The sequence below is a fragment of the Cynocephalus volans genome, chromosome 1 (genome assembly GCF_027409185.1).
Source record: "Cynocephalus volans isolate mCynVol1 chromosome 1, mCynVol1.pri, whole genome shotgun sequence".
NCBI classification, from domain to species: Eukaryota; Metazoa; Chordata; class Mammalia; order Dermoptera; family Cynocephalidae; genus Cynocephalus; species Cynocephalus volans.
The window spans coordinates 90,219,565-90,236,092 of record NC_084460.1 but is presented as its reverse complement, the minus strand read 5'-3'; the positions used below and the strand labels follow the sequence as shown (position 1 = coordinate 90,236,092).

Here is a 16,528-nt window from a genome sequence, read left to right as displayed (position 1 = left end):
TTCTTTCATATTCTTGCTATTAAGAATGTAACAATATAATACAGAAAATTGACATTCATAAATACTCATAATTGCAATAGATATGATATGTGTTATGGTAAGATGAAGAATGAATATATTAATTATGCCTGCAAGAGTAAGAATGGGCTCACAGAGGCCATGGCATTTGAACTGGGCATAAACTGGAATTGACTTAGAAGAGTACATGGGGAGAGACTGAAGGAAGATTGAATAGCAGGTGTGAAAGAAATATATCCAGATAAGTTGCTGCAGTGTTGGGGATAGGATGAGAGCGTAAATCTGAAAATACTTTGGGCATGAAATCAACAGGACTTTTTGAATGACTGCATGTGGTAGAAAAATATGGGAAAAAGAAAAAAAGATTTTTAGGTTGAGACAACTGGGTATACAAACTGGCATAGATAGTCACAGAGGGAAGAACCAGGGTGAGGCCAAAAAAAAAAAAAAAAAAAAAAAAGTTTAAGCCAGCAATTTATTGATACATTTACCATAGCAATTCTATAATCTATCTGGGTATATGCCTTTAGATTAGGATTTATATAAAAATTATGGAATATAGAAAATCCATGGAAACTTGAAGACTAGGGAAAAATAAGAGTTGTATGTTCAAAATTAAATTAAATAAATACACTCACATTTAGTAATTATGGAAGAAGGGTTCTTCAGAATCTACATTTGGGTACCACATGCTAACTCACAGGCATAATGTTATCAAAAAATAAATATATATCTTGATGTAAGAGTTTGGTGGAATTTATTTACTATTTCATGGAAGAAATTGGAGATTGTATAGTCAACACATTTTTAAAACAGAGAAACAGCTTCCAAATATATACTGTTCTCCCAACTGTATGTGTTTATATTCTTTTCTACAATATTAGTATATGAAAGCAGTGTTGGAATTGGAGAGATGAGAGTTAGAGTAGGAAGAACTGGATTTTTTCACATTGAAATATAACTTATTCTCTCTAAGCTTGAAATTCCTAATCAGTAAAATGTGAATAACAGCATCTCCTTTACAAAATTGTGAGAACTAAGAAACAGGGCAATTGGATGTCATTGACTTGCAAAATGTTCTAAAATGAGAGGAGGGCAAGACACACCTGCTTAGACCTATTTTTTCCCCTCTATGTTTTCATTTTAGAGTACCACTGTAACATGAATCCCTAATTCACCCCTTTTACTTAAAATTGCTTGTGTTGCTTACATTTTTGTCAATGTATGTTACTTTCGATTACAAACTGATAGAGCTATCTGCAGCTCTTTTCGGATTGTGCTTAGTAAAAAATATACATATGTGTAATTTTATGATTATTGATGATGGTTTATTGTAGTTATATATATTATATTTTAAACATTTTTTTCTTTCTTTAGATGGCAAGGAAGAAATTTTCTGGATTAGAAATCTCTCTGATTTTCCTTTTTGCCATAGTTACTATAATAGCTATTTCCCTAGTTGCTATTTTAGCAACTAATACACCTGCTATTGAAGGTAGGTAATATTAATAATACTTATATATTATAATAAACTTAAGAGAAAGTTACTCCATAATAGTAATGGATTTTAAAAAATAATTTATGTGAGATGAAACATGAGAAGAAAGATCTAGGGTAAGTTACACAATTAGTCCAACCTTTTCTGTCTATTTTGTTCCAATTAGTTCAATGAAGAGCCATTGTAGTTAAGGAAACCATGTGATTTGACATTTAATGACCTTCCCTACTTATGTTGCATGAGAAAGCAAAGAGGCATAGGAATCAAAGTGCTAGTCTAAAGTGACATAATTGCCTAGTATTACCAGTGAAATTATTCTCCTTAGTGGGAAAACATGGGTTTTTGCTCTGGCCTTCAGACACTTGCAAAGGGAATGGGGAATTTGGTGAATATTCTTATTGTCCTGGATCAATTTTTTTTTTTTTTTTTAAGGAGATAGAGGTTATATGAAAAAGGCAGGTAGAGGGAAGGTGAAAAAAAGCTTGAGGTGAATAATTATTTTTTTCTAAATATTTAAATCTTAACTTAGAGTTGGTGCATATTTTTCTAAATATTTATATCCTAATTTGGAGTTGGTGCATACTACTCAGGACCACCAAATCTCTTTCTTCCTCATTCTCTCTTGACTAAATCGGAATTATAAAGTATGTCCAACATTATCTTCTAAACTAACTGTAGTGCTGTGTTTTACCTTCTTCCGGTAACTGAGAGTTCACTATATTGTAAAGCAATCAGTTTTATCTTACCCATATCTGGTTGCTAGAATTTTCTTTATATAGAGTTGGGATCTATTTTTCTTTGCTATTTCCAGCTTTCTTTTCTGTACCTATCAAATTATTCCCTTCGAAGTATCTTCTTCCTCCTATTTTTCTCTTTTCTAATTTCTAATTAAAAGGGTCTCGTTTTGAACATTCTTTTCTGATCACATGTTTCTCCAACATTTTTCCTCAACTATAAGACACAAATTGTAAATGCGGTGTGAATGTGCATTTTGTTTCATTTTTGAATCTACACCAAGACTTTCTAAGAATGTATTTTGTTTTTCTGAAGAAACAGTCTACAGGTTACTACATTGTCGATATTTAAGTGTTATTTATATCTTATCCTTTTGATGACTAGGGCTTGAATTTGTAAGTCCATATTTTAATACAAGATTTATTTTTATTTTTATTATATATAAGTTCATATTTTTTTCGTAAAATATTTATTACTTGACACATTTGAAAAAAATTAATTATTATCATGTATTATTTCATTGAGTTTTTTCCCTCCTCAGAAATTACTGATTCTAATTCAGCTCCTTCAGCTTCAGGAAAATGTCCAGATGAAGTAAATGATCCTGTCAATGAGAGAATAAACTGCATTCCAGAACAATTTCCAACACAGGTCTGCAACAAAAGTTCTTAATATTTTTATGAATATATAAATCATTATATTAAGGTAATTAGATCTCAATAGCAGATCAATTCTATATTATTAGAAATCTAGACATAAATCGGGCTGCATTTATCTTTTTATTGTAACTCGGTCAAACAGATGATAGATAATAGAAGTTACTAATCTTGCTTTTGTGCACCTCTGTTCAGTTCAAATTAACAAGTTCATATTCATCCGTGCTTAACAAGCTATTGTTAATTTTATAAACCTTCATGAAATTCTGTCCTCTCAAATCTACTTCTTAAAAAAAGTATAATCTTTGATAATATGGAACATTTGAGAGAGAATGTCTATGCTCCATTAGAGTGTTAGCAATAACAACATTAAAAGTACCTGTGGAAAATAAAATATCACACATATTTTGAAAATTATTTTTCATTATTTAGCAACTAGGAAGGACAAAGTGCAAATGGAGGAAATTAAGGGTAACTGATTTGATTCATGTAACCCTAAATTGACTCTTCTTTTTCCTTCATAAACCTGTGTGTGTGTATGTATATACACACATTTTGCAAATATTTGCATTTTGAAAATATTATAATATGCATATGTAAATCTCACCTCTCCCACTTCTGCCAACCACACTGATAAAAGAGCTGTATAACAGTATTTATTGTGACACACTGAGAAAAGTGGCCTAAACTAAAGATACTCTCTTTAGTTTCATTCTCCTTGTATGAAGTTTAATGTAGAATTTTATTAGGAACAGTATGGGCTGTGAGGGTCTTGTAGGCAAAGAACATTTAAAAGCTATTGGTTTAGGGTTTTGATGCCTGCTATTAGTTTTTAATATCAATTTCACCTGTTAGGTTGCTAAAGAGTGTTTTCGATGTGAAATGAATTAAGCTTATGAATTAAATGAATTAAACAGCTAATGTATGTATGTTTATCATTTGAGAAAAAAAGTAAACATCTTTTTAAAAGGTTTTTAACTTAGTATATCTCAAATGAATTTAAATGTTTTCTTGACATTTTTATCTAGGAAAAGCAAAATTTAGCAAAGTAATTTTAAAGAGATTCTAATTGTAAATGGAATATCATTTACAAAGTTTTAGACTTATATGGGAACTTAGAGAGTTGTCCAAGGCTAAATGAATACACTAGGGTCACTACTGGTTTAGAGGCAAAGCTGGAGTGAGAACTGTGGTATGCAAAGTTCAGTGTGAGCTCATGTTTCATAAACTCAGTAGTCACTGTTCATTTACTAGAAGTGTATATTTTCCTCTAAGTGGATCATTTTACAAGATAGTGTTTTTCCATTATAGAAAATGGATTAAAAATAAATAAGGAATAATTTTTTTTAAAACTACCTAAAATTAGGATAAGGGCCTACACATTTTTCCCGCTTTTTTTCTTTTAGAAGATGTTGCAAATTTCAAACGAGATTTTTAGTCAAACTTTGTCACTCATAAATGTTTTTTATTTTATTTATATTATATACCTTTCATATTTTTTCATTAAATCTTTTGAAGATTCTTAAAAATACTTCGAATGCTGGTTTTCCATCATCTCTAGTGATCAAATAAAAGCAATTATTTATCACCTTAAAAGTATATACTTACTTTTCTAAATATGAGAATCATGCAGTCTCACTAAATATTATTTGTTCTAAACAAGGTGATTAAAATTAAATTTGGTCAAAGTGGTGATTTTCTAAAAATTTCCTTAAGTTTTTCTAATTAAAAAAAATTTCTGTTGGGTTTTCACATATATGAGGATGGATCATGATTATAAAATATTTGAAAATAAAAAAATTGTTTATATTGAACTTATCATATACATAACTTATTTTTTAATTAGAAAAGGCATCCCTACTTATTGCACAATGATGAGAAAATATGGAAGAGTCAAAATAATAATTTAAAATACAGCCCTTTCCACTCAGGTTGCCATAACGAAATACCACAGACTGGAGAACTTAAAAAATGTTTTCTCACGGTTCTGGAGGCTAGATGTCCAAGTTCAAGGTGTCATCAGGGGTGTTTTCTAGTGAGGTCTTTCTTTCTGGCTTATAGACAGCTGCCTTGTCCTTATGTCTTCACACAGCAGTTCCTCTGTGTACATACAAAGAAGCAGAGAGATTTCTGGTCTTTCTCTTTTTATAAGGTCACCAGTACTACTGGATTAGGGCCATACCCTTTGTTTTAGTCCATTCTGTGTTGCTATGACAGAAATACCTGAGACTGGGTAATTTATAAAGGAAAGAGGTTTACTTGGCTTATGATTCTGGGACAGCTGTGTCTGGCACAGGCCTCAGGCTGCTTCTACTCATGGCGGAAAGTGGGAGGCAGCCAGCAGGTACAAGCAGATCACATGGCGAGAGGAAGCAAGAGAGAGAGAGAGAGGAGGTGCCAGGGTCCTATAAACAACAAACTCACGCAGGAACTAATAGAGTGAGAACTCACTCACTACTCCTCCTCCTCCAGGGAGAGTATTAATCCATTCATGAGGGATCCGCCCCCATGACTCAATCAGTTTCCAACACTACCACATTGGAGATCAAATTTCCACATGAGTTTTGGAGGGGACAACACATCCAAACTCCATCACCCTTGTTAACTCATTTACCCTTAATTACCCTCTTAAAGGCCGTGTCTACAAATAGAGTCACATTGGAAGTTAGGTCTTCAATATATGAATTTTAAGGGGACACAATTTAGTGTGCATATATATATATATGTCTGTATATGTGTACGCACACACATATACACTCATGTGTTGTATATATACACTTTGTATATTATTACATGTAATATTATTATGTATAATTGTATATATATTTTCATATATATGTATATTATGTATAATTGTATATATAATTATATATATAATGAAAATAAGAATATAACAAGTTTATTGTATTTCTACCTACTAAAGTTTAGTGAAACTATATTTATTGATGGATACTTAGTGTTTTAATTTTTTGTTTTTTCAAATGAAGCAAAAAAAAAAAACCCTTGAAGTTAGATGAAAAATTAAAAATAATGCTAAAAATGCCTAAAATCCTGAAAAATGAAAAGAGCAACTAAACATAAACAAGTGTTAAAATCTGCACAAGATATACTAAAATTACTAATAATTTAAAAGCCATAATTGGAATTACAGCTTTTACTAATATGTTGATGTGTATATGTGATAGATTGAATAATGATCTTCGGAAATTTATGTCCACCTGGAGCCACAGAATATGATCTTATTTGGAAATAGAGTTTTTGCAGAACTAATTAGTTAAAGATCAAGACATACTGGATTAAGGTGGGCCCTAAATCTAATGACTAGTGTACTTATAAGAGGAAGGAATAAAACAGACAGTGGAGAAAGCCATGTGAAGATCTTAGCAAAGATTGGATAGATGCATCTACAAGCCAAAAAATACCAAGGATTGCCAGGAGCCACTAGGAGCTAGGAATGGACAAGAAAGGATTCTTTCCTAGAGACTTCGGAAGCAGCATGGCTCTGCTGACACCTTGAATTAGGTCTTCTAGCCTCCAGAAGTGTGAGAGAATAAATTTCTGTTGCTTTAAAACACCTTTTTCACAGTTTTTATGGCAACCCTAAGAATCCAATATAGAATATTTTGAGGAATTTAATATGTCTATTTTACTGTATATTTTTTAGTTTTTCAAATTGTGATTATAAAGTGCTTATTTATTTTCTCTTGTTTTTTAAACTTAGCACCTTTATACCTTTTCAAATTATTTTATCTACCTCCTTGTTTTGTACTATTATTTATTTTTAAAAAAACCTTATAAAGACTGCTGCAAATGATAATTTTTGTACAGTTTTCTCTTTGTATTGCTGGGAATATTTCTACAGGTTATGTGACTAAAGATAAAATTGCCTCATCAAAAGTCACACATAGTTTAGACTCTGATAGGTAATTACCCTCTAACATGGTCAAATCCAATTGTCCTCTGGTTTGCAATATATATGTATGCATATGAATATGTGTGTGTGTGTGTGTGTGTATCTAATACTATTTAAAATTAATGTGAAAATAGTGATGCATGTTACAGTTAATGTATTCTGTCAGCTAACTAAATATGGAAACTTTTAACATATTTTCATAGCAAATAGCCAAGAGGGGGAAACTCTACAAGGGTTCAAATTATGAAAGCATGTCATGTTAAATTTAAATATTAAGTAGATTTTAATTATACTATTGTTATCACATAGCATCACCGTGTTGCTCAAAGTTTTACATACAAATTTTATCATTTTTCTTCCACTTCACATAATATTTTCATATAGATAATAATATTACTGAAGGTCAGTATTTGGCTTTATTCACTGAATGCAAGTTTCCGTCAACTAGATTTGATACCAGGCACATAAACTAGTTAAAATAGTTTAAATAGTTAAATATTGAACTAATAAATAGCTGGAAATAGCCATCTTAAACATTTTATGTGGGCTTGAATTCAGGACTATATCTTCATCTTTTTAGCTTCACCTGCAGCTTGATACAAAATTAGTACAAAATAAATATTTCAGTTCTTCTGAATCAACACTGACAAGAGAATAAATTATAGTTACACAGAGGGCGGGAACCTTTAAAATACATGACCTTACAAAAATATTGATATGTGGAAAGTATTGTGAAAGTACTGATATGTGGATCTGATAAATCACAACTCAGAGCATAAATTTCCGAGAGGGTGTAACAATTCAATTTATCAAATTTATAATTCTTCCAAGTAAAAGGAAGAAGAGAACAAATAATAGTTTGGTATTTTATATAGGTGAAGAAATAAGCTTGTTTTTAAAACATTTATTCATTGGAAAAATAGAGACTGGTGCATCTGATAACAGTACTAATCATATTGTTTATTTTTAAAAAAAATTCATTAGGCAACTTGTGCACAGCGAGGCTGCTGCTGGAGGCCATGGAATGACACTGTTATTCCTTGGTGCTTCTTTGTTAATAACCATGGCTACAATGTTGAGGAAATGGCAGCAACAAATACTGGTGAGAAGTACTCATGATAATTCAATATGATATATTCCATATGGAACAAATAATGTGTTTAAAATTCTCTTTGGGGTACATCTACACAATGGAATACTACTCAGCTATAAAAACGAATGAAATACTGCCATTTGCAACAACATGGATGGACCTCGAGAGAATTATATTAAGTGAAACGAGTCAGGCACAGAAAGAGAAATACCACATGTTCTCACTTATTGGTGGGAGCTAAAAATTAATATATAAATTCACACACACACACACACACACACACACACACAAAACCGGGGCGGGGGGAAGAAGATATAACAACCACAATTATTTGAAGTTGATATGACAAGCAAACAGAAAGGACATTGTTGGGGGGGAGGGGGGGAGGGAGAAGGGAGGCAGGTTTTGGTGACGGGGAGCAATAATCAGCCACAATGTATATCGACAAAATAAAAAATTAAAAAAAAAAATTCTCTTTGGAAAAATATTTTAAATGGAATCAAATGAAAATATGTGCACAAGAATGTTCAAATTGGTTATACTAAGAATTTCTTTTTTGCATGATCGTTGTCATCCAAATTTTAAAAATTACTTATTATTTGTTATAAATGTAATTAAATTATAAAAGTATAAAAATATTCAGCAATTATTAATCTTTGTAAATAAAATCACCAATGCCTGACTTTTCCCCTTTTTAAGGACTTGAAGCCAAATTAAGCAGGATAGCTTCACCTTCACTATTCGGAAATGACATTAACAGTGTTCTCTTCACATCTCAAAGTCAGACACCCAATCGTTTCCGGTTCAAGGTATATTTTTGGAGATTTTTAAAGATTTTATATTACGAGACATTTTATAAAGACACCCTTCACCCTACCAGTACCTTTTCCCTCTTGAGAAATATTTATCCCAAAGCAAAGGACTGATTAGACTGGTTACTCCACCTCTCTGAGCCTGATTACTTAAAAATAATGCAAGGGTAATAATAGTTTCTCCTGTAGTTATTTTTGAAGAATTTAAATAATACAGTCTATGTAAAATATTTAGCATAGTGTCTTGAGAAGAATAAACACTCAATAACATTAGTAATTTTTATTATTTCAACTGTATGCTATGATGAACAATTAGTTTAAAATTTAATTTAAGAAAGATGATAATAGTGCTGTATAAATTCAGCTTATACTCACTACTTCTTTTAACTGGTTTTCTCTTGCATTCATAACTAAAAAAAAACTCATTCTTTCTGTTTTTCAGCAAGTAGATTATAATATGGTTTCTTGGACATGGAAGTTAAAGCAGCACTATATCCTTTGTATATTACCTTTTTAGCAATGATTTCACAGGAAATAAGAGATTTTTTAAAACAAATTCAAAATCCTTTTAGAACTATCTAAGGGGGTGAACACTGAAAAACACTGAGAATAATTAAATTCACAAAAGTGTAGTATGAAATAATCAATATTTGTCAATGCTACTATTGATTTTTTATATCAGTCAATAAAAATTTTTACTTGATTTTATACACAGTACTTTCATAACTAATTCTATTTATTCATTAACAATTTATATATTTTATTTGTTAATAGCCATTCAACAATGCTAACATTAAGATTGTGACTAGATTAATAGCTCTTCCATAAAATTACTATTATATTCTATTTGAAGGTTGCATTTAATTCAGAATTTAAAAAAACATCAATAATAGCTTTTGCTAATTTGTTTAAATCTTTGCAGATTACTGACCCAAATAACAGAAGATATGAAGTTCCTCATCAGTTTGTAGAGGAATTTACTGGACCTGCATCTTCTGATACATTGTATTCTGTGGAGGTTACAGAAAATCCATTTAGCATCAAAGTTATTAGGAAAAGCAATAGCAGAGTTTTGTAAGTAAATATTTTATTTTACATTTATTTAAATTTAAATAATTAGTCCATTTTATTCTATTATTATATAACAGAAAGTCTTAATTCCAAGATATTTTCAGAAATAAATTTCTTCCCAGAAGAGGGTGGGTGTGTATTTTCATAAAGCTTGTGATGATAAAGGTGTTTTGTTTCCTATGAATGAAAGGTGATAGAATGTGAATGAAAATATACAAATTGGTGCCAACCAAAAGTGAAGGTACAGAGCATCACTACTACAATTATAGCCTTCTCTATATTTCTGCAAACATAAAACTCTTGTTTTATCTTTTCCCCATTATTCATTATATTCTGTTGCTAATTGGTAGGATCAAATGGTTACTATTCAGAGAGTGGTTAATTTCCATAATATTAAAAGAATTTTCTTATATATATTAAATTAAATATAGGCTGGACACCTTTATTATAAATATATTTGGGGGGGTATTGGTGCAAGGGGTTCAGTAATTTCCTGTGAATATTTTTTAAAAAAGGAATATGTATATTTTTAAATTGAAACATTGAATATACATATTTATGGAGTACAGAGTTATATTTCAGTACATATATACAATTAGTGAGGATTGAATAAGGGTAATTAGCATATTTATCTTTGCAAAACTTTATCATTTCTTCATGCTGAGAACACTTGAACTGCTCTCGTGTAGCCATTTGAGACTATACATTTATTGTTAATTATAGATGACTAGCACTACTGTACACCACTAGAACTTATTTGTCCTACCTACCTATAATTTTTCATCCTTTAACCAATCTTTCCCTATCCGCCCTCCCCTTCCCAGCTGCTACTAACCACAATTCTCCTCTCTGCTTCTAAAGGTTTAACTTATTTTGTTTTTCAGTTCCCACATATGAGTGAGAACATGCAGTATTTGTCTTTCTGTTCCTCACTTATTTCATTTAACATAATGTCTTCCAGGCTCATCCATGTTTCTGCAAATGGCAGGATTTCATTATTTCTCATGACTAAGTAGTATCCGTTGTGCATATATATCACATTTTCTTTGTCTTTTCTTATGCTAATGGGTATCTAGGTTGATTGTATATCTTGGCTGTTGTCAGTAGTACTGTAATAAACATAAGGATGCAGATATCTCTTCAGTATGCTAATTTCCTTTCCTTTGGTTAAATACCCAGCAGTGGAATTGCTGGATCAAATGGTAGTTCTAATTTAGTTTTTTGGGGGAACCTCTACACTATTTTCCATACTGGCTGTACTAATTTCCATTTTCACAAACATTGTATAAGAGTTCTCTTTTCTCTACATCCTCACCAGCATTTATTTTTTGTCTTTTTGATTGTAGGTATTCTAACTGGGGTAAGATAAGCTCATGTGGCTTTGGTTTGCAATTCCCTGATGATTAGTGATGTGGAACATTGGTGTATAGAAATGATACTGATTTTTGTGTGTTGATATTCTGTCTGGCAACTTTACTGAATTTGTTTATCAGTTCTAAGAGGTTTTTGGTGGACTCTTTAGGCTTTTCTATATATAAGATCATGTCACCTGCAAACAGGGCAATGCGGCTTTCTCTTTTCCAATTTGGATGCCCATTCCTTCTGTTGCCTAATTGCTCTGGCTAGAAGTTCTGGTACTGTGTTAAATAGGAGTGATAAAAGTGGATATTCTTGTCTTGCTCCTGTTATTAAAAGAAAAGTTTTCAACTTTTCCCCATTTAGTATGATGTTAGCTGTGGGTTTGTCATATATGGTCTGTATTGTGTTGAGATACTTTCCTTCTATACCTAATTTGTTGATACTTTTTATCATAATGGGATTTTGAATTTTATCAAAATGCTTTTCTGCATCTATTGAGATAACCTTATGGTTTCTATCTTTCATTTTATTGATGTTGTCTATAACATTTATTGATTTGCATATGTTGAACCATACTTGCATTCCTGGGATAAATCCCACTTGATCATGGTGTCTAATCTTTTTGATATGTTGTTGAATTCTGTTTGCTGTTATTTTTTGGGGATTCTTTCCATCTATGTTCATCAGGGATATTGTCCTGTAGTTTTCTTTTTTGTGTGTGTGTCCTTGTCTGATTTTGGTACCAGGGTGATGTTGGCCTCATAGAATGAGTTTGTAAGAATATACTCTACCTTTATTTTTTTTAATAGTTTGAGAAGAATTGGTATTAATTCTTCTTCATTCAGAAGTTTAGTAGAAACCAGCAGTGAAGCCATCTAGTCCTGGGCTTTCCTTTGTTGGGTGACTGCTAATTCAGTCTTGTTATTTGTTATTGGTTTGTTCAAGTTTTCTTTTCTTTGTTCAGTCTTGGTACTTTATATATGACCAGAAATTTATTTGTTTCCTCCAGATTTTCTAATTCATTGGCATGTAGTTGACCATAATTGTCTCTAATAGTTACTTGTGTTTTTATGGTATCACTTATTATATCTCATTTTTCACTTACAATTTTTATTAGAATCTTCTCTCTTCTTTTCTTAGTATAGGTAATTGTTTGTCAAATTTGTTTATCTTCTTAAGATACCATATTTTTACTTTGTACATTTTTTATATCATTTCTTTGTTCTTTATTTCATTTAGTTCTGCTTTGATCGTTATTATTTCTTTTTGTCTATTCAGTTTGGGGGTTGGGTTGTTCTTGCTTTTCAGTTTTGTAAGGAGCAACATTAGGCTGTTTATTTGAAATCTTTCTGCTTTTTTACATAAGCACTTACTGTATTAAAATTCCCTCTTAGTACTGCTTTTGCAGAATCCTATAGGTTTTGGTATTGTGCTTCTATTTTGATTTATTTCAAGGCATTTTTTAATTACCTGCTTAATTTCTTCTGTGATCCACTGGTTGTTCAAGAGCATGTTGTTTAATTTCCACTTATTTATAAATTTTCCAAAGTTTTACTCATTATTGATTACTAATTTTATTGTGTTGTGATCTGAAAAGACACTTGATATGATTTCAATTTTTGAAAAATTTGTTGAGACTTGATTTTTGGCCTTACATATGGTCTATCCTGGAAAATGATTCATGTGCTGATGAAAAAAATATATATTCTGTGGTTTTTGAATGAAATATTCTGTAAATGTCTGTGAGGTCCAGTCATTCTACAGTGCAATTTAAGACCAATATTTCTGTTTTTTCTTTTTCTTTTTTTTCTTTCTTTCTTTCTTTTTTTTTTTTTGTGTGTGAGTGTGTGTGTTTGTGTGTAGAGGATCTGTCCAATGCTGAGAAAGGGGTGTTGAAGTACCCAACTATTATTTTATCAGGGGTCTATCTGTGCCTTTAGATCCCGTAATATCTGCTTTATATATGTGGGTGATGCAATGTTGGGTGCATATTTATTTACAGTGTTATATCCTCTTTCAGAATCGATCCCTTTTTCATTATAAAATGCCCTTCTTTGTCTCTTTTTATAGTTTTAATTTAAAGTCTATTACATCTGATATAAGTATGGATACTCCTGCTCATTTTTGGTTTCCTTTTATGTAGAATCATTTTTTCATTCCTCACTATTAGTCTATGTGTGTCTTCACAGGTGAATCAACTTTCAGGGAACATATTGTTGAGTCTTGCATTTAATCTGTTCAAATAGTCTATATCTTTTTCAAGATAAATGCGCTTGCATACTCAAGAAATACTAATAAGCAGTTGTCCAGATTGAATATCAGCAATTACTTTTATTAAACATACTGTAATACTTTCACAGTTGACTCTGTGTTAAATCATTAAAATGTTAAATGCTAAGTGACAAATACTGCATGACCTCACTTATATAAGGAATCTAAAAATGTCAGAATCATACAAAGAGAGAGTAGCATGGTTGTAACCAGACACTGGGGGTAGAGAAAAATAGGGAGATGTTAGTCAAAGGGTCAGACAGGAGATCATACATTTTAGGGATCTATTGTAGAGCATGGAAACTATAGTTTATAATTTAATTTAATGTATACTTCAAGATTTCTGAGAGTAAATTCTAAATGTTTGTACCACAAAAAAAAAAAAAAAAAAAGAAGTGGGTTAAAGGATATGCTAATTATTTTGATGTAGTCATTCAATAAATGTATATCAAAACATCACATTGTAACCCATAAGTAGTACTATTATTTGTCAGTAAAGATAAAAAATAAAAAATATTAATGCCATTTAACAATAATTGTAGTACATATTTCATCTGCAAAAAATATACAACCATCTTCTCTATTAGAAAAAATGGTTTTGAACTTAATTTTAGTATAAGTGTTAGATACGTTGAGGGCAATATCAGATGTATTCTAAAAATCTGCCCCTGAAGCAAAGGCAGAACCGGGTTTTTGAAGCCTGGCTTTGATGCCTACCAGTTTGTGAGCCTTGAAAACATGAACTAACTTTCCTAATTTGTGTCATCTGTGAGAAGGGATTGATAAATGTAGTTAAGTTTTCAGGTTGTGATGAAGATTAAAGGAGAGAATGCACGTGAAAGTTATTGGTGATGATGAAGCAAATTGTGTTGGTGCAGTGAACAAGTTTGGTTATGGGATAATTTGTGTTTTCCTAAGAAGTGCCCACAACTAAAGAGTGATGTCTTTAAAATAAAATATTCTGGATACTGTTGACATAACCCAAATTTGGTAGATAGTTTGCATATATTTCTAGATCATTTATTTTTTTATTTCATTGTTCAGGTTTGACACCAGCATTGGTCCCTTGGTGTACTCTGACCAATATTTACAGATTTCAACCAGGCTTCCTAGTGAATATATGTATGGCCTTGGGGAACATGTTCATAAGAGATTTCATCATGATTTGTTTTGGAAAACATGGCCAATCTTTACTCGGGATCAAATTCCTGGTGATGTAAGAAACTATCTTACTTGTTATATATAAAATCATTATATTGGAGCAGATGTTAATTTTAACTTGTTTGAAACCATCATTCATTTGAAATTATCAACTAAACTATTTGGATATCAGCGATATCTGATTCAGAAGCTTGCTTAGCTTAGGAGTGAAAATTGATAGCTAAGTCCTAAATTAATTCAGCGACTAATAGATTTTGTGAATGTTTGAACAGGTATTTTCAGTTTGATGATGTTTTCCTTTGCCTTTCATCTTTATATTTTATCTTTCCTTTTTCAGTCATTCTTGTACTTTAACCCATCAGTGGTTAACCATTGCACTACAGTAATTCCAAACATTTACCATGTTCTATATCTTTTTATATGATATGGTGTCTGCTTATCTGTTGGACATTATCTCATGCATCTCTGTCCTACTTCTTCCTGTTCCATAACATAAGATAATGTTCCATAACTCCGAATCTTTGCACAGGGAGTTGATTTTCTTTGTAAGTACTAAATGTTGTGGTTCTTTATCATTCACATAATCTGTTGTTGAAGGTTCATCTGAATTCTCACCTCATAAGAACTTCTCTCAAAGTCTCCCATGTGGAATTAGTCTTTACCTTCTAACCTTTTATTTATATTTTAGTATGACAGTCATCACAGTGTATTATTTCTGTATATATTTGTCTCTCCCTCTAGGATGTAAAATTTTTCAGGACAAAATACCACACCATTAAAAAAAATAGATTTTACATTGATTCTTGATTGATTTTGATATGTTTGTGATTTTTTCAAATGTGAATACTATTTATTCCTAAAAATGAATAAGTGCATGATTGTTTTACAGATCCTCATTCAGTACAGAACTACTAAGCTAATAAATTCTAGCAATCTCTGTTTACAGAAACACTGTCTATAATAAACACCAGACTGAGAACTTCATAGCTATTTTCCATACATCCATTCCTTTCAATCTCCATATTCACTCAGTGAGGAAGTCTTTTTCCTTTCATCTTATCATTTTTTTTTTCCAGTTTGCCTTCACTATTTCAGCTTCTCATCAGCCTCAACAGTCATACTGCAAAAGTTCTATGAGAGTGGGCATCATCTTGGAATTCCCTGTAGTGCCTTGGGCATACATTGGGCATAATAAATAAACATGCCATGATGTTATCATGAATGGCTTATTAAAACTCATTTAAGCATAGTAATACATAAAGAAAAGTTAAGCAATCTATTAATAGTATAATGCGTATATTATGTTATATATTTTATATGTTAATATATTAATCGATAAAATAAATTAGATGTTTTTTGTGCTACAATATTTTATATGGTGCAAATACTGAAGAAAATTAGTATAGAAATATGGGGAATAATTATAAAAACAGATATTTGCAAAGACCGTGTTAACATATGTAATCTTTTTATTTTAAATAGATTTGTACAGTTAATTTTTAAATTTTTGCCTTTTAGAGTAATGATAATTTATATGGCCATCAAACATTCTTCATGTGCATTGAAGATACTTCTGGAAAGTCATTTGGTGTTTTTTTAATGAATAGTAATGCAATGGGTAAGAATAATTTATTCAATAATATGTTTAAATGAAATTAACATGGTTTAACTGCTCTCTTTATCCCAAACATCCATAATGTATGCCAGAGTAAATGTTATTGTTAATGATTGCAGCAAGTGGACTTATTTAGGTAGGTTTAGAAATTAGTGAGATGATAGATTTTTGCATATCAGTGCTTCTATTTTGTGGAGAGTACACTATGTTGTGACATTCAAACATTTTATTTTCCCTTCAGACCAACATTGAAACATGTACATGCAAATGAGTATTCTCATTTCCATGGCTTCATTTGTGAAGATAAAATTAACATACCACTACAA

General features: G+C 31.1%; 1 protein-coding gene across 1 annotated transcript in view; it reads left to right on the top strand.

Moving 5' to 3' along the window:
- Positions 1-1,395: 1,395 nt before the first annotated feature.
- SI (sucrase-isomaltase) overlaps positions 1,396-16,528 on the top strand; it is a 105,780-nt gene continuing 90,647 nt past the window's right edge. The window contains exons 1-7 of the mRNA XM_063098997.1: positions 1,396-1,513; positions 2,793-2,902; positions 7,805-7,922; positions 8,613-8,722; positions 9,648-9,799; positions 14,471-14,642; positions 16,106-16,205. Of these exons, the coding sequence (XP_062955067.1) occupies positions 1,396-1,513; positions 2,793-2,902; positions 7,805-7,922; positions 8,613-8,722; positions 9,648-9,799; positions 14,471-14,642; positions 16,106-16,205 (880 nt within the window). The remainder of the gene's footprint in view (positions 1,514-2,792; positions 2,903-7,804; positions 7,923-8,612; positions 8,723-9,647; positions 9,800-14,470; positions 14,643-16,105; positions 16,206-16,528) is intronic.